Here is an 18,826-nt window from a genome sequence, read left to right as displayed (position 1 = left end):
AGACAATAACACCAAGCACATAAACATCCACAAAGAAATGGTGAATTGACCACAAAATTACCCATTTAAAACCTGTAGTTTGAATTGAAGAGGGCAGGCTATAAGCGCAGACGGTCGGATATCAAGGATCTGTAAAGATTCTGTGTAGAGGATTGGTCTAAGATCCTGTCTACTGCCAAGATGGGGGCCTCATTATTTTTTTCTTCTGAAATTCAGCCACGCCCGGACTGACCACACCCATTGCCACACCCCTTTTTTGAACCAGGGGAAGAAAAAAAACTTTGAAAACAGGGGTGCCCAAAATATTTTTCAGAAATAAATATAATTACTTATTAAACAAAATATTTTTTTGTCTGTGATGTGTATGCCGAGGAACTTAAAACTTACTACCCTCTCCACTACTGTTCCATCAATGTGGATAGGGGGGTGTTCCCTCTGCTGTTTCCTGAAGTCCACAATAATCTCCTTAGTTTTGTTGACGTTGAGTGTGAGGTTATTTTCCTGACACCACACTCCGAGGGCCCTCACCTCCTCCCTGTAGGCCGTCTCGTCGTTGTTGGTAATCAAGCCTACCACTGTAGTGTCGTCTGCAAACTTGATGATTGAGTTGGAGGCGTGCGTGGCCACGCAGTCGTGGGTGAACAGGGAGTACAGGAGAGGGCTCAGAACGCACCCTTGTGGGGCCCCAGTGTTGAGGATCAGCGGGGTGGAGATGTTGTTGCCTACCCTCACCACCTGGGGGCGGCCCGTCAGGAAGTCCAGTACCCAGTTGCACAGGGCGGGGTCGAGACCCAGGGTCTCGAGCTTGATGACGAGCTTGGAGGGTACTATGGTGTTAAATGCCGAGCTGTAGTCAATGAACAGCATTCTCACGTAGGTATTCCTCTTGTCCAGGTGGGTTGGGGCAGTGTGCAGTGTGGTTGAGATTGCATCGTCTGTGGACCTATTTGGGCGGTAAGCAAATTGGAGTGGATCTAGGGGGTCAGGTAGGGTGGAGGTGATATGGTCCTTGACTAGTCTCTCAAAGCACTTCATGATGACGGAAGTGAGTGCTACGGGGCGGTAGTCGTTTAGCTCAGTTACCTTAGCTTTCTTCGGAACAGGAACAATGGTGGCCCTCTTGAAGCATGTGGGAACAGCAGACTGGGATAGGGATTGATTGAATATGTCCGTAAACACACCGGCCAGCTGGTCTGCGGATGCTCTGAGGGCGCGGCTGGGGATGCCGTCTGGGCCTGCAGCCTTGCGAGGGTTTAAATGTCTTACTCACCTCGGCTGCAGTGAAGGAGAGGCCACATGTTTTGGTTGTAGGCCGTGTCAGTGGCACTGTATTGTCCTCAAAGCGGGCAAAAAAGTTATTTAGTCTGCCTGGGAGCAAGACATCCTGGTCCGTGACGGTGCTGGTTTTCTTTTTGTAATCCGTGATTGACTGTAGACCCTGCCATATACCTCTTGTGTCTGAGCCGTTGAATTGTGACTCTACTTTGTCTCTATACTGACGCTTAGCTTGTTTGATTGCCTTGCGGAGGGAATAGCTGCACTGTTTGTATTCGATCATATTTCCGGTCACCTTGCCCTGATTAAAAGCAGTGGTTCGTGCTTTCAGTTTCACGCGAATGCTGCCATCAATCCACGGTTTCTGGTTTGGGAATGTTTTAATCGTTGCTATGGGAACGACATCTTCAACGCAGGTTCTAATGAACTCGCACACCGTATCAGCGTATTCGTCAATGTTGTTGTCTGACGCAATACGAAACATCTCCCAGTCCACGTGATGGAAGCAGTCTTGTAGCGTGGAATCAGATTGGTCGGACCAGCGTTGAACAGACCTTAGCGCTGGAGCTTCTTGTTTTAGTTTCTGTCTGTAGGCAGGGATCAACAAAATGGAGTCGTGGTCAGCTTTTCCGAAAGGAGGGCGGGGCAGGGCCTTATATGCGTTGCGGAAGTTAGAATAGCAGTGATCCAAGGTTTTGCCAGCCCTGGTTGCGCAATCGATATGCTGATACAATTTAGGGAGTCTTGTTTTCAGATTAGCCTTGTTAGTGTTGGTATTATTTGTATTCTTTTTGCACATCCTTATCAAATGTGCCAATCATCTTGGACCTGAATGTACAGTATGTCTGTCTCCTTTTCAGAATCGGTGTCTACTGTAGGTCCCCCTCTTCCCCCTATCGTCTCTGCATCTCTTGGTTCTTCCACTGCAGCTGGTGTCTACTGTAGGTCCCCCTATCGTCTCTGCATCTCTTGGTTTGTCCACTGCAGCTGGTGTCTACTGTGGGTCCCCCTATCGTCTCTGCATCTCTTGGTTCTTCCACTGCAGCTGGTGTCTACTGTGGGTCCCCCTATCGTCTCTGCATCTCTTGGTTTGTCCACTGCAGCTGGTGTCTACTGTGGGTCCCCCTATCGTCTCTGCATCTCTTGGTTCTTCCACTGCAGCTGGTGTCTGCTGCTCTATGTTGTTCAGCGGAGAGATGTCTTGGACTACGGCTTGGTGGAGGAGTTTGTCACCACTGTTGGACCTAGTTTCTGATCTGATGCGTTACAGAGAGAAAGTCCAACTCGTCATGGATCTGAGAGCACAGGTGAGAGAGGGGGCTGATGGGTAATGGAAAGGTGAGACTCAGGAGAACGTCTTGTTTCAACACCGGGGGTAAGGTCACTTCATTAGATGTAGTTTGGTTATAATCTGAGTAGTTCTATATGGTCAACTAGGCTATACTTTTTATTATTGTTTAACCTTTATTTAATTAGACAAGTCAGTTAACAACAAATTCTTATTTACAATGACGGCCTACCCCGGGCCAAACCCTAACCTGGACGACAATAGGCCAATGGGACTCCAAATCACAGCCAGTTGTGATACAGCCCAGGATCGAACCAGGGTCTGTAGTGACGCCTCTAGCACTGAGACGCAGTGCCTTAGAGCGCTGCGCCACTCGGGGAGCCCACAGCCTTGTATTGCTTTAGAAATAGGTATAGTCCCATGAAAAAGTCTTCTCCCACTTGCACACGTTTCTTATTTCCTGAAACATGAAGCGTCTACTAGGATTGAAAAGAGAAATGGATCGAAAAGAGAAATGGATCAGCTCTACTGCAGTCGATATGATGTTTCTTTTTCCCTGGCTCCACCCACCAGTCTAATTTGATTTGAATTCTTAAAAATCCAACTTTTTTTTTTTACTCCATCAGTTGGTTCTGGAATTGTGTCGCTCAGATCAACTAGCCGAGCGTGACACCATCCAGCCACACCTAGACAGGATGGAGACCTGTGTCATCGCTCATAGGGATAACAAGGTGAGTGTCGTTCAGTGACAGGACTTGTAAGAGCGCCCTCAGACGGATCTGTGGAGAACTGAAACCAAATTACAATGGATACATTTTGGTCTGTGCGCTTGTGGAGTGTCTAATTGGCTAAACGCATTCCATTGACTAACGCATTCCATTGGCTAATGCATTCCTTTGGGCTAAACGCATTCCATTATGCTAAACGCATTCCATTGGCTACAGCATTCCATTGGCTAAACGCATTCCATTATGCTAAACGCATTCCATTGGCTAATGCATTCCACTGGGCTAAACGCATTCCATTGGCTACAGCATTCCATTGGGCTCCTGCATTCCATTGGCTAAACGCATTCCATTAGCTAACGCATTCCATTATACGAATATATTCCATTAGCCCAGTCACGGACCAGGATGTCTTGCTCCCAGGCAGACTAAATAACTTTTTTGCCCGCTTTGAGGACAATACAGTGCCACTGACACGGCCTGCAACGAAAACATGCAGACTCTCCTTCACTGCAGCCGAGGTGAGTAAGACATTTAAACCCTCGCAAGGCTGCAGGCCCAGACGGCATCCCCAGCCGCGCCCTCAGAGCATGCGCAGACCAGCTGGCCGGTGTGTTTACGGACATATTCAATCAATCCCTATACCAGTCTGCTGTTCCCACATGCTTCAAGAGGGCCACCATTGTTCCTGTTCCCAAGAAAGCTAAGGTAACTGAGCTAAACGACTACCGCCCCGTAGCACTCACTTCCGTCATCATGAAGTGCTTTGAGAGACTAGTCAAGGACCATATCACCTCCACCCTACCTGACACCCTAGACCCACTCCAATTTGCTTACCGCCCAAATAGGTCCACAGACGATGCAATCTCAACCACACTGCACACTGCCCTAACCCATCTGGACAAGAGGAATACCTATGTGAGAATGCTGTTCATCGACTACAGCTCGGCATTCAACACCATAGTACCCTCCAAGCTCGTCATCAAGCTCGAGACCCTGGGTCTCGACCCCGCCCTGTGCAACTGGGTACTGGACTTCCTGACGGGCCGCCCCCAGGTGGTGAGGGTAGGCAACAACATCTCCACCCCGCTGATCCTCAACACTGGGGCCCCACAAGAGTGCGTTCTGAGCCCTCTCCTGTACTCCCTGTTCACCCACGACTGCGTGGCCACGCACGCCTCCAACTCAATCATCAAGTTTGCGGACGACACAACAGTGGTAGGCTTGATTACCAACAACGACGAGACGGCCTACAGGGAGGAGGTGAGGGCCCTCGGAGTGTGGTGTCAGGAAAATAACTTCACACTCAACGTCAACAAAACTAAGGAGATGATTGTGGACTTCAGGAAACAGCAGAGGGAACACCCCCCTATCCACATCGATGGAACAGTAGTGGAGAGGGTAGCAAGTTTTAAGTTCCTCGGCATACACATCACAGACAAACTGAATTGGTCCACTCACACAGACAGCATCGTGAAGAAGGCGCAGCAGCGCCTCTTCAACCTCAGGAGGCTGAAGAAATTTGGCTTGTCACCAAAAGCACTCACAAACTTCTACAGATGCACAATCGAGAGCATCCTGGCGGGCTGTATCGCCGCCTGGTACGGCAACTGCTCCGGCCACAACCGTAAGGCTCTCCAGAGGGTAGTGAGGTCTGCACAACGCATCACCGGGGGCAAACTACCTGCCCTCCAGGACACCTACACCACCCGATGTTACAGGAAGGCCATAAAGATCATCAAGGACATCAACCACCCGAGCCACTGCCTGTTCACCCCGCTGTCATCCAGAAGGCGAGGTCAGTACAGGTGCATCAAAGCTGGGACCGAGAGACTGAAAAACAGCTTCTATCTCAAGGCCATCAGACTGTTAAACAGCCACCACTAACATTGAGTGGCTGCTGCCAACACACTGACACTGACAATGACTCAACTCCAGCCACTTTAATAATGGGAATTGATGGGAAATGATGTAAATATATCACTAGCCACTTTAAACAATGCTACCTTATATAATGTTACTTACCCTACATTATTCATCTCATATGCATACGTATATACTGTACTCTATATCATCGACTGCATCCTTATGTAATACATGTATCACTAGCCACTTTAACTATGCCACTTTGTTTACATACTCATCTCATATGTATATACTGTACTCGATACCATCTACTGTATCTTGCCTATGCTGCTCTGTACCATCACTCATTCATATATCCTTATGTACATATTCTTTATCCCCTTACACTGTGTATAAGACAGTAGTTTTGAAATTGTTAGTTAGATTACTTGTTGGTTATTACTGCATTGTCGGAACTAGAAGCACAAGCATTTCGCTACACTCGCATTAACATCTGCTAACCATGTGTATGTGACAAATAAAATTTGATTTGATATATTCCATTATGCTAAACACATTCCATTGGACTAAACGCATTCCATTATAATAATACATTCCATTGGCCCGTCAAAAGTTTCAGTCATATAAACTTTTCGTCCGTGAAAATGGATGTAAATTGTATGGATGAGGACGTGTCCTCTTCGCTGACTGTCACCATAGGACTCCCACTGAGAAAGCATTGGAAATCCTACACATGGATGAAATCATCGGGTCAGTTTGGCCTCTCCCTAACGCTGCTGGTTAATACCAAAACAGAGAGAGAGAATTAGGACTGATCTGTGTCATTATGCAGGTTGACATTTATTGTGCTGAGTCTTGTCCTGGAGGCAGAAATGAATGATTTTCCCCTTAGATAGGCCAGCTGCAAAGTCAGAATTTAAAACAAAAATGTGTTTTTATGACTTTGTGCCTGGTTCTGCTATTGACCATCCTACAGAGCTGCCCTGGTTCTGCTATTGACCATCCTACAGAGCTGCCCTGGTTCTGCTATTGACCACTCTACAGAGCTGCCCTGGTTCTGCTATTGACCATCCTACAGAGCTGCCCTGGTTCTGCTATTGACCATCCTACAGAGCTGCCCTGGTCCTGCTATTGACCACTCTACAGAGCTGCCCTGGTCCTGCTATTGACCACTCTACAGAGCTGCCTTGGTCCTGCTATTGACCACTCTACAGAGCTGCCCTGGTCCTGCTATTGACCACTCTACAGAGCTGCCCTGGTCCTGCTATTGACCACTCTACAGAGCTGCCCTGGTCCTGCTATTGACCACTCTGCAGAGCTGCCCTGGTCCTAATATTGACCACTCTACAGAGCTGCCCTGGTCCTGCTTTTGACCACTCTACAGAGCTGAACTGGTCCTGCTTTTGACCACTCTACAGAGCTGACCTGGTCCTGCTTTTGACCACTCTACAGAGCTGAACTGGTCCTGCTTTTGACCACTCTACAGAGCTGAACTGGTCCTGCTTTTGACCACTCTACAGAGCTGAACTGGTCCTGCTATTGACCACTCTGCAGAGCTGCCCTGGTCCTAATATTGACCACTCTACAGAGCTGCCCTGGTCCTGCTTTTGACCACTCTACAGAGCTGCCCTGGTCCTGCTATTGACCACTCTACAGAGCTGCCCTGGTCCTGCTATTGACCACTCTGCAGAGCTGCCCTGGTCCTAATATTGACCACTCTACAGAGCTGCCCTGGTCCTGCTTTTGACCACTCTACAGAGCTGCCCTGGTCCTGCTTTTGACCACTCTACAGAGCTGCCCTGGTCCTGCTTTTGACCACTCTACAGAGCTGCCCTGGTCCTGCTTTTGACCACTCTACAGAGCTGCCCTGGTCCTGCTTTTGACCACTCTACAGAGCTGCCCTGGTCCTGCTTTTGACCACTCTACAGAGCTGCCCTGGTCCTGCTTTTGACCACTCTACAGAGCTGCCCTGGTTCTGCTATTGACCACCTTACAGTGTTGTCTCTCAAATACATCTTTAATTGTTGGTTAGCTAGAGATATTTTGTTGTTGTTGCCATATTAACATGGACATGAAATCAGTCAAAACACCTCAAAACAATACATGGTATTAAGAACGAGCTGAAACGAGACACATCACGTTTAGATTCCCCACATGACGGTTTATTGTCATTTTTGCCGTCTAGAATCGCAGCATTGCTGACTTCTGCCCCGTGGAAGCGCTCACTGTTTTCATAACTAACCCAGGTTATCGACACGTCTACTATTCTTTATTTAGAAGAATTCAGAATTTCCGTGACCCGGAAGTATTTTTTTTGTATGTAGGTCGACTTTTGTCAACAAAACATTTAATTGCTAAATCACTAGCTAGTTGAACATTTTTTTTAGACAACATTCAGGTATTATAGTAGCGAAGTACTGATTTTAAAACAAACAAACGCTTACTAGTCTAGAAAAGTAAACAACCAATGGACCAGTTGTTTACAGTAGATTCAAAGCATTTCATTTCCTAATCATAATCAACTAGTGAGACCATTGTAAAAGATCAGGCCATTCTCAGCCTGCTGTGTTGGTGGTTTTGTCGTGACACCATGGATCCACTTAACTGGTTTTATAATTCACCTCTACACACATACTTCCAATCACCAGGAAATGGTGTTTTTGGGGTTTTGAAATAGCTTTTACTGAAAGATTGTGTTGGAGCCTTGTTTTTAACGTATAGACTGCTCTACGTGGATGTAGACTATACCCACGCAAATGTGACTGATGCAATAATATAGTTTTTACATTGTGACTCTTTTGGTTGCGAAAAATGGAGACAGAAAATAACCATGTTGCAATTTACCCGGTTTCATAAAAAAATATATGTTTTCTGTCTACAAAGGCAAATCTATATTGAACAAAAAACAGAAACGCAACAACTTTAAAAGAGTCAATTTAAATGAATTCATTAGGCCCTAATCTATGGATTTCACAAGACTGGGCAGGGGCACAGCCATGGGTGGACCTGGTAGGCCCACCGACTGGGGAGCCAGGCCCAGCCAATCAGAATGAGTTTTTCCTCAAAGGGCTTTATTACAGACCACAATACTCCTCAGTTTCATTAGCTGTCAGTTTTAAAGTTAACATATAATATGTCATATCCTGGAAGGTCTAGTGGCCGCCTCCCCCTGGAAGGGAAGAAACATAGCAGTTAATGGCTAAATGTTCTGAAACGTAGCGGGTGGCCTACAATTTCATATCACCTCTGACCAGAATATCGACAGCCAATTTCAGGTAATTTCCCGACGATTCTAAATGTTGATTCGACAATACCAAACAGCTGATCTGTAACACACCGTGGCCAACTGCTACTTCTAGCCGTCGGTCTTTCTGCCATGTTTTCTTAAAGGTTCTGTAGTTCTGCTGCTGAAGGTGGGTCTGGTTGTGGCAGCACGGGGAGGATCAGGTTCCCGAAGGACGAGTCTTGAGTGATGAAGAAACCAGAAGAGTGTGTATGGGCATGCTGAAACAACAACAACAACACAAGGAAGATGAGTTACACAATAATGTACGAGAACAATAACCGCGGCAACCAGGGAGCCTTAGTCGGACAGTACAGCAACAAACTTCACTTCCTGTATATACAGAGAGCAGTATGGCTCTGTAGCCACCTATAAGCTACCCAAGGTAAAATCCCAGATCTGAAGTGGTTGGATTGGTCTAAGTTACAGTGTGGTCACCTCGCTTACATCCGTCCAATCACTTATAGATCTATGCATACTTAAAAACGGAAACAAGGAAGGAAGGATGCATTTCTGAAGTTCTACAACGAGGTCAAGACCTTACCTGCAGAGCTGCTTCCTGCTGGGCAGCGATGTGCTGCTGCTCAGTGTGGTCTCTGAAGGCTTTATTCAGGGCAGGCCTGGAGAGAGGGATGGAGGGGTAGAGGTCAGGGGTCACACGCGTCACTGAATTAAGGTATGCATCCCAAATAGCACCATATTCCCTATATAGTACATGTACTACTTTTGAGTTTTGACCAGAGGCTTATGGGCCCTGGTCTGTAGCAGAACACTGACAGTGGGCCCTGGTCTATAGCAGAACACTGGCAGTGGGCCCTGGTCTATAGCAGAACACTGGCAGTGGGCCCTGGTCTATAGCAGAACACTGGCAGTGGGCCCTGATCTATAGCAGAACACTGGCAGTGGGCCCTGGTCTATAGCAGAACACTGGCAGTGGGCCCTGGTCTATAGCAGAACACTGGCAGTGGGCCCTGGTCTATAGCAGAACACTGGCAGTGGGCCCTGGTCTATAGCAGAACACTGGCAGTGGGCCCTGGTCTATAGCAGAACACTGGCAGTGGGTCCTGGTCTATAGCAGAACACTGGGAGTGGGCCCTGGTCTATAGCAGAACACTGGCAGTGGGTCCTGGTCTATAGCAGAACACTGGGAGTGGGCCCTGGTCTATAGCAGAACACTGGCAGTGGGCCCTGGTCTATAGCAGAACACTGGCAGTGGGCCCTGGTCTATAGCAGAACACTGGGAGTGGGCCCTGGTCTATAGCAGAACACAGAGTGGGCCCTGGTCTATAGCAGAACACTGGCAGTGGGCCCTGGTCTATAGCAGAACACTGGCAGTGGGCCCTGGTCTATAGCAGAACACTGGCAGTGGGCCCTGGTCTATAGCAGAACACTGGGAGTGGGCCCTGGTCAATAGCAGAACACTATATGAGACACAACCAAGATTTATTTCACTGACACGACGCACTATTGACAGACAGATACATGTTCATTCCTAATACCTGGCTGCAGGGTTATTCATGGATGAGTTATGTATCAAGTGTCTCTTCTCCTTGTCCAGGTCAGCCAAAATGGCCACACGGTTCTTGTTCTGGACTCCTGATGGCAGAAAAAACAGAAGATCATGAAAATAATCAGCACAAATAGCTAGCTAGCTCTTATCCAGGGCTATATTCTAGCTAGCTCTTATCCAGGGCTCTATTCTAGCTAGCTCTTATCCAGGGCTCTATTCTAGCTAGCTCTTATCCAGGGCTCTATTCTAGCTAGCTCTTATCCAGGGCTCTATTCTAGCTAGCTCTTATCCAGGGCTCTATTCTAGCTAGCTCTTATCCAGGGCTCTATTCTAGCTAGCTCTTATCCAGGGCTCTATTCTAGCTAGCTCTTATCCAGGGCTCTATTCTAGCTAGCTCTTATCCAGGGCTGTTGAAGAAGATTCAGGGCTCTATTCAATCAGATATTATTTAGCCCACATCTGCATAGCGGTTGTTTTGGCTGTGTCAGAGGGGGAACTGCGTTAGAGCTGTCAAATCCACAAGCGGCTCCATGCATTATATCTAAAGCAGACAATGTGACTCTGTGCCAGCAATGGCAACAAGAGAAATCCCATGCAGCCTTGTTCGCAAATTGAAACACTGGAATGTGAGATGTAATCTACACTTTGATTAGGATGATAGAAATCTTCATTATTTCGTGGAAATGTAACAAGCACACTAAATCGTTTGATAAACTGATTATGGCAGTAGGCCAGTAGTCATATAAACACCTTACTCTGATTATCATAAATCGGTGTGAGGTCCAAATGTAAGTACGCGTATTAAAACACCTGGTTCTTTTGAATTAAAAGGGCATGTACACAGGTTAATTGGAGTTCCCGGCGGTGTATTTCATCTGCCAGAATCAGTAGCCCAATCCTCCTCCCCTTTTCACCAAATAGATCTTAGTCGTGCAATTTGACCTCTAACTAAGATGTTTAGTATTTCTCAAGTGGATTTTTTTGTTGTTGTAAAACTCATGTATCGTTGCACAGCAGCTAGTTAGCGAGGAGAAAACACTGAGCTGGGAGACAGGATCCTTCATGGCTGTACTGATGAACTTGTTTCGCCCCTGCTGTGTACCGGAGTCCTCCTTAGGAAGAGCTGACTAAACTAGCACAGTGTCCTTCGCTCCAGCCTTCCAAACTCCTGCCCCCGCTGTCGTTATACAGAACTGCTGGAAAACAGTGCCCGACATGCGGGGTCAAAGGACGGTGTCTACCGGTGTACAGCTACCTAACTAGCTACGGTTGTCCCCACCGCTCCTTCTGTGCGGTTTATCGGTAGCTGGCATCCAACGTTATTGTGCATTAACGCCACCTACTGTACTGGAGTGTAGTGGTGGGTCGTTCCCGAACGAACAGATCTTTTTGGTGAACGTCGGGAACCGAATCGCATCGGTGAAAGAGCCGTTCATTTGGCTCACCTGATTGGCTTACTGCTAATACGTCGTTCTGAGCTCAAAACAATGTTTTTCTGCAGATAAGTTACATTTGGCCGAAAGTCTCGGAATGCCCATCACTACTGGAGTATAAAGAGGAGTTCCTGCAGACACAGGAACGCCCCAAATTGCAGACTGCAGTTCCACCCTTCCCCAAAAAAACCTTCCAAGGCTTAGATCAAAACATCATCCTAATAATACATACAGGAACTGTTCTGAACTGTTTCGGATGGCAAGCATGCGGATGACTTTATGTGTGAGTGAAGTGAATGTGGAAAAACAAAGTATTCATCTTAGAAATATAGTTTTCACACAAACTTTATATCTCCGAACTCAAAATCAAATAGGATTCGCAAAAATAACATGGTCACTGCGGTAGAACGTCTATTTTGATTGGTCACTTAGGTAGAACGTCTACTTTGATTGGTCACTGTGGTAGAACGTCTATTTTGATTGGTCACTGTGGTAGGATGTCTACTTTGATTGGTCACTGCGGTATTGGTCGATTTTCTGCATTTATTTAAGTCCCATCATCAGGTATTGGACTAACCTGGTCACTGGGAAGATGCTCTCAAAATGTCAGTGCCCGTAGAGGTGAGCAGTACAATTATGAGATGGAGATGGTCAGAATGCCACCAGGCCGCAAGCGAAGTCGGGAGAAGAGGAATATTGGGACACAGAAAGGTGGATTTCTGAGGAGGAATGGAGAGGGGAAATGAGGAAGAGGAGGTTGAAAAGAATGAGGAAAGCAGAGGTTGGTTTTGAATCTGAGGAAGAGGGTGATAAAAATGTAGATGGCGTGTCGAAGAAGATTGGTGTCAAGTGCAAACAGAGTGAGCCGTGCACCAGACCCAATTATGGAAGTGAATGAGTTAAGTGAGGAGGAAGGTGTGGTGAAGAGCTCAGAACCCGAGCCTGACATCAATGGACTGGATAAAGAAGAACCTGGTCCAGTAGGAGTGACATTTGTTGAGAAGGTGGAGGGGAGTTGGCTGCAGTGAAGGTAACCTGTGGTAACCGTGATATTTGTTTGTGTTTTTTCTGCCCAGGGGGAGCAGGCACTCCGTGTCACACAACTTGGGTCAAGATCTGTTTCAGGCTTTGCTTTTAGAAACAGGGCACCTTTGAAAGGAGTGATTTCTAGGGTAACGTTAGGCGTGCAGGTGGAGCTATTGAAGTTGAAGATTCCTGGTGTGACGCTGAAACAGTCACTGTCAGTCGTTTCGTTTTGAGTCAGTCTTTACAGAACGAGGTCATGTTCAGTTATCCTCCCAGTCCGTCCCCTCGCCGGGCTCGAACCAGGGACCCTCTGCACACAGACAACAGTCACCCTCGAAGCATCTTTACCCATCGCTCCACAAAAGCCGCGGCCCTTGCAGAGCAATGGGAACCACTACACTACTTCAAGGTCTCAAAGCGAGTGACGTCACCGATTGAAAACGCTATTAGCGCGCACCTAGCTATCCGTTTCACATCGGTTACATCAGTCTTTACTCAACAAGGTCACGTTAAGATATCAGTTAACAAGTGCTTTTGTGGCGAATCCACTGTACTGTTTCAGGTGCCACGTGTATGGTCATGTCGCAGCCGTGTGCAGGAGGACAGAGGATTGTGTCATTTCGGTGGATAAAGTCATGTTGCTGGGGATCGGAAGTGTCCGGAGGGAAGGTGGCAGGTTGATGTGGCCAGAGTCAGAGTAGTATTGGGGGCGGTAAAGCAACATAGACGGCAACCGCCATTAAACCTCAGGAAGGAAGGAAGTTTAATCATTAGGTAGACATTTCAGATGTGTCCATATAAAAACAGGACTATTGGGGAAATCGTTCTTCTTGCAAAGAATGTAAACGTTTTAATTAAACACGAACTATTACATGAATCTGACTATCCACAATAACCGTATTGTTGTGTGTTCGTATCCCCGATTTGACAGCTCCAACGCGGTTACACCACTTGAGGTAGAAAGACCTGAATTTCCGCGATGCGGATTGAATTGAGCCCCAGGACTCTGCATCAACAAGCCGCACAAAACGCCCTGGATATTCGACCCTGTCTTTTACTACTTGACTTACCCGGTGCAGGCGACGCCATGTCAGAAAGACTGGTTGCAGCCTAAACAATATAAAACATTAAATAGAGCCAGCTATCACAGTGTTAGTTAACATCTACACTGGGGACAGACGAATCGACCACGGATAGCAGATCTTACAGATTTTACCCATCGTTCAAATAGCTACACAACTATCACATATAATCGTATGTTTAACTCCAACTAAACTACTTCGCTGGATACAGAAACAAACACCGCTAAATTACTTTTTTTTGTACTCTGTCAGCATGTCAACAAAAGTCACGTGATTGCCAAAAGTGTCATTACTTCCGGTTACTGTTATTCTACTTCCGCGACTGCGCAGTGCCAGTCAGCTGAAAAGCTTTTGGTTGCAACTAGAGTGTCCAGCGTTTGATACACGGGATACATGGGAAATAATCACACACACACACACACACACACACACACAAAACTCGCATTCCAGGCCAAAAAAACGAAGATATTTCCCGGTAAATCCGTTCTCGGATTCCCATCGCTTGCACAATGAGTGCTGGCACCCCAAAATCGCTGGCATCTTCGGGGCAAAAGCCCATTCAGGAGATCTGTCATCCGCTTGGAGCCGAGGAGACAGCGTCGGTCCTCACACCCAGTCCAGATGTCGGAAACACCATTACCAGCATCGGAGGGAAGGTACAAAAAATATATAGATATAGATTGCTAGAAAAGCTAAATAAATAGATAGTTCGGGCCGTATTCTGTACTTTCATGTGCGGATGTAGTTTTAGGATGATTGTCTAGCCTAGGGCATTTCCATCTAAAAGGACACATGAGCACCAACGAAGTTCGTAGGAGCCTATCAAATGAAATCTAATTGTCTATATTTTTTTCATCAATTAAGGCATATATACATTTTTAACTATTTTCCATCCTAAAAATTAAGAATAAGCAAAGGCTTTGGTCTCTTGTCAAACAGATGGAAAAGAGATCTTAGACAACATCTACCAGAAAAAGTCTTAAAGAGACTCAATAATGTTGACCTAAAGCCCCCTGCCAACTAATATCAACACATATTGAGTTTTGGAGAAAATATTTGCCTTCTGTAAGTTTATGAAACATTGACTTGTGCCTTGTAATTTTGTTACCAAAAACCCACATATGTTTAAGATATTTTCTAATTTCTCTCTCTCGTGAGGATGGAGGACAATGAAAGTTATGTTCATAGTGTCTCCTGTTACTGTCCTCTCTTCCACTGACTGTTATGTTCAGCTCATAGTGTCTCCTGCTACTGTCCTCCCTTCCACTGACTGTTATGTTCAGCTCATAGTGTCTCCTGTTACTGTCCTCCCTTCCACTGACTGTTATGTTCAGCTCATAGTGTCTCCTGTTACTGTCCTCCCTTCCACTGACTGTTATGTTCAGCTCATAGTGTCTCCTGCTACTCTCCTCTCTTCCACTGACATACTGTTATGTTCAGCTTATATCTGTTTCCTTTCTGTTGTCTGGTGGTCAAAGCAAGACTGAAAACCCTCACTCTCTCTCTCTCAATTCAGTTCAGTTTCAATTCAAAGGGCTTCATTGGCATGAGAAACATATGTTAACATCGCCAAAGCAAGTGAAATAGATAATTAACAAAAATGAAATAAACAATCGAAATGAACTGTAAACATCACTCCCAAAATGTTTTAGAGGAATAGACATTTTAAATGTCATATGGCTATGTACAGTGTTGTAACGATGTGCAAATAGTTAAAGTACAAAAGGGGAAAATTAAATAAACATAAATATGGGTTGTATTTACAATGGTGTTTGTTCTTCACTGGTTGACCCTTTCTTGTGGCAACAGGTCACAAATCTTGCTGCTGTGATGGCACACTGTGGTATTTCACCCAGTAGATATGGGAGTTTATCAAAATTGGGTTTGTTTTCGAATTATTTGTGGATCTGTGTAATCTGAGGGAAATATGTGTCTCTAATATGGTCATACATTTGGCAGGAGGTTAGGAAGTGCAGCTCAGTTTCCACCTCATTTTGTGGGCAGTGAGCACATAGCCTGTCTTCTCTTGAGAGCCATGTCTGTCTACGGCGGCCTTTCTCAATAGCAAGGCTATCCTCACTAAGTCTGTACATAGTCAAAGCTTTCCTTAAGTTTGGGTCAGTCACAGTGGTCAGGTATTCTGCCGCTGTGTACTCTCTGTTTAGGGCCAAATAGCATTCTAGTTTGCTCTGTTTTTGTGTTAATTACTTGACACATTGGAAAGAATTATCTTTTTGTTTTCTCATGATTTGATTGGGTCTAATTGTGTTGCTGTCCTGGGACTCTGTAGGGTGTGTTTATGAACAGAGCCCCAGGACCAGCTTGCTTATGGGACTCTTCTCCAGGTTCATCTCTCTGTAGGTGATGGCTTTGTTATGGAAGGTTTTGGGATTCGCTTCCTTTTAGGTGGTTGTCGAATTTCAAGGCTCTTTTCTGGATTTTGATCATTAGTGGGTATCGGCCTAATTCTGCTCTGCATGCATTATTTGGTGTTTTATGTTGTACATTTGTATTTTTTATTTAACCTTTATTTAACTAGGGAAGTCAGTTAAGAACAAATTCTTATTTACAATGACGGCCTACCAAAAGGCCTCCTGTGGGGAGGGGGGCTGGATTACATTATTTTTTTATTTATTATTAAATATATAAATGTATATACAGTGGGGCAAAAAAGTATTTAGTCAGCCACCAATTGTGCAAGTTCTCCCACCTAAAAAGATGAGAGAGGCCTGTAATTTTCACCATAGGTACACTTCAACTATGACAGACAAAATGAGAAAAAAAAATCCAGAAAATCACATTGTAGGACTTTTTAATGAATTTATTTGCAAATTATGGTGGAAAATAAGTATTTGGTCACCTACAAACAAGCAAGATTTCTGGCTCTCACAGACCTGTAACTTCTTCTTTAAGAGGCTCCTCTGTCCTCCACTCGTTACCTGTATTAATGGCACCTGTTTGAACTTGTTATCAGTATGAAAGACACCTGTCCACAACCTCAAACAGTCACACTCCAAACTCCACTATGGCCAAGACCAAAGAGCTGTCAAAGGACACCAGAAACAAAATTGTAGACCTGCACCAGGCTGGGAAGACTGAATCTGCAATAGGTAAGCAGCTTGGTTTGAAGAAATCAACTGTGGGAGCAATTCTTAGGAAATGGAAGACATACAAGACCACTGATAATCTCCCTCAATCTGGGGCTCCACGCAAGATCTCACCCCGTGGGGTCAAAATGATCACAAGAACGGTGAGCAAAAATCCCAGAACCACACGGGGGGACCTAGTGAATGACCTGCAGAGAGCTGGAACCAAAGTAACAAAGCCTACCATCAGTAACACACTACACCGCCAGGGACTCAAATCCTGCAGTGCCAGACGTGTCCCCCTGCTTAAGCCAGTACATGTCCTGGGCCCGTCTGAAGTTTGCTAGAGAGCATTTGGATGATCCAGAAGAAGATTGGGAGAATGTCATATGGTCAGATGAAACCAAAATAGAACTTTTTTGGTAAAAACTCAACTCGTTGTGTTTGAAGGACAAAGAATGCTGAGTTGCATCCAAAGAACATCATACCTACTGTGAAGCATGGGGGTGGAAACATCATGCTTTGGGGCTGTTTTTCTGCAAAGTGACCAGGACGACTGATCCGTGTAAAGGAAAGAATGAATGGGGCCATGTATCGTGAGATTTTGAGTGAAAACCTCCTTCCATCAGCAAGGGCATTGAAGATGAAACGTGGCTGGGTCTTTCAGAATGACAATGATCCCAAACACACCGCCCGGGCAACGAAGGAGTGGCTTTGTAAGAATTATTTCAAGGTCCTAGAGTGGCCTAGCCAGTCTCCAGATCTCAACCCCATAGAAAATCTTTGGAGGGAGTTGAAAGTCTGTGTTGCCCAGCAATAGCCCCAAAACATCACTGCTCTAGAGGAGATCTGCATGGAGGAATGTGCCAAAATACCAGCAACAGTGTGTGAAAACCTTGTGAAGACTTATAGAAAACGTTTGACCTCTGTCATTGCCAATAAAGGGTATATAACAAAGTTTTGAGATAAACTTTTGTTATTGACCAAATACTTATTTTCCACCATAATTTCCAAATAAATTAATTAAAAATCCTACAATGTGATTTTCTGGATTTCTTTTTCTCATTTTGTCTGTCATAGATGAAGTGTACCTATGATAAAAATTACAGGCCTCTCTCATCTTTTTAAGTGGGAGAACTTGCACAATTGGTGGCTGACTAAATACTTTTTTGCCCCACTGTATACAGTACTGTGCAACATTTTTAGGCAGGTGTGGAACAAATGCTGTAAAGTAAGAATGCTTTCAGAAAATAGACATGTTAATAGTTTATATTTATAAATTAACTAAATGCAATGTGAGTGAGCAGAAGAAACATCTAATCCATATTTGGTGTGACCACCCTTAGTCTTCAAAACAGCATCTATTCTTGTAGGTACACTTGCTTAAAGTCAGGGATTTTGTAGGCATGTAGTCAGGTGTATGATTAACCAATTATACCAAACAGGTGCAAAAGATCATACATTCATTATGTACAGTTGAAACACAATCATTAACTTAAACAGAAACAGCTGTGTAGCAGGAATACAACTGGGTTTTTAATTGATCAGGGACAGTACCAGTAAAAAGTTTGGACACACATACTTGTTCAAGGGTTTTTCTTAATTTTTTACTATTTTCTACATTGTAGAATAATATTGAAGACGTCAAAACTATGACATAACACATATGGAATAATTTAGTAACCAAATAAGTGTTAAACCAATCAAAATAGATTTTAGATTCTTCAAAGTAGCCACCCTTTGCCTTGATGACAGCTTTGCACATTCTTGGCATTCTCTCAACCAACTTCATGAGGTGAAGCATTTCAATTGACAGATGTGCCTTGTTGAAAGTTGAATGGTGGCATTTCTTTCCTTCTTAATGCGTTTCAGTCAATCAGTTGTGTTGTGACAAGGTAGGGGTGGTATATAGAAGATAGCCCTATTTGGTAAAATACCAAGTCCATATTAGGGCAAGAACAGCTCAAACAAGCAAAGAGAAATGACAGTCCATCATTACTTTAAGACATGAAGGTCAGTCAATCTGGAAAATTTCCTCTGCAGCAGAGGTAACTCTGGGTCTTCCTTTCCTGTGGCGGTCCTCATGAGAGCCAGTTTCATCGTAGCACTTGATGGTTTATGTGACTGAACCTAAAGAAAATTCTTGACATTTTTCAGATTGACTGACCTTCATGTCTTAAAGTAATGATGGACTGTCATTTCTCTTTGCTTATTTGATCTGTTCTTGCCCTAATATGGACTTGGTATTTTAC

The 18,826-nt window shown here is 45.0% G+C and overlaps 2 protein-coding genes across 5 annotated transcripts in view; one reads left to right on the top strand and one right to left on the bottom strand.

The window, feature by feature from the left end:
- Positions 1-7,289: 7,289 nt before the first annotated feature.
- Positions 7,290-13,777, bottom strand: LOC112236260 (SOSS complex subunit C). 2 transcript variants are annotated; one of them, XM_024404840.2, is made up of 5 exons: positions 13,477-13,777; positions 9,937-10,033; positions 8,982-9,057; positions 8,492-8,658; positions 7,290-8,323 (listed from the first exon to the last, which is right to left on the bottom strand). In XM_024404840.2, exons 1-4 carry the CDS (start codon positions 13,493-13,495, stop codon positions 8,539-8,541), a joined length of 312 nt encoding a protein of 103 aa, XP_024260608.1. In that variant the 5' UTR covers positions 13,496-13,777; the 3' UTR covers positions 7,290-8,323; positions 8,492-8,538. The 2 variants fall into 2 exon arrangements, with proteins under 2 accessions (XP_024260608.1, XP_024260607.1); XM_024404839.2 differs by having other exon boundaries at positions 7,290-8,658.
- A 35-nt stretch (positions 13,778-13,812) lies between these two features.
- The window catches only part of snx30 (sorting nexin family member 30), a 58,641-nt gene continuing 53,627 nt past the window's right edge, over positions 13,813-18,826 (top strand). For all 3 annotated transcript variants that reach the window (XM_042326375.1, XM_042326374.1, XM_042326373.1), the window contains exon 1: positions 13,813-14,144. In XM_042326375.1, coding sequence (XP_042182309.1) covers positions 13,998-14,144 — 147 coding nt within the window. In that variant the 5' untranslated portion in view covers positions 13,813-13,997. The remainder of the gene's footprint in view (positions 14,145-18,826) is intronic.

Source organism: Oncorhynchus tshawytscha, linkage group LG09, assembly GCF_018296145.1.
Source record: "Oncorhynchus tshawytscha isolate Ot180627B linkage group LG09, Otsh_v2.0, whole genome shotgun sequence".
Taxonomy (NCBI): Eukaryota; Metazoa; Chordata; class Actinopteri; order Salmoniformes; family Salmonidae; genus Oncorhynchus; species Oncorhynchus tshawytscha.
This window is presented reverse-complemented; position numbering and strand designations above follow the sequence as displayed.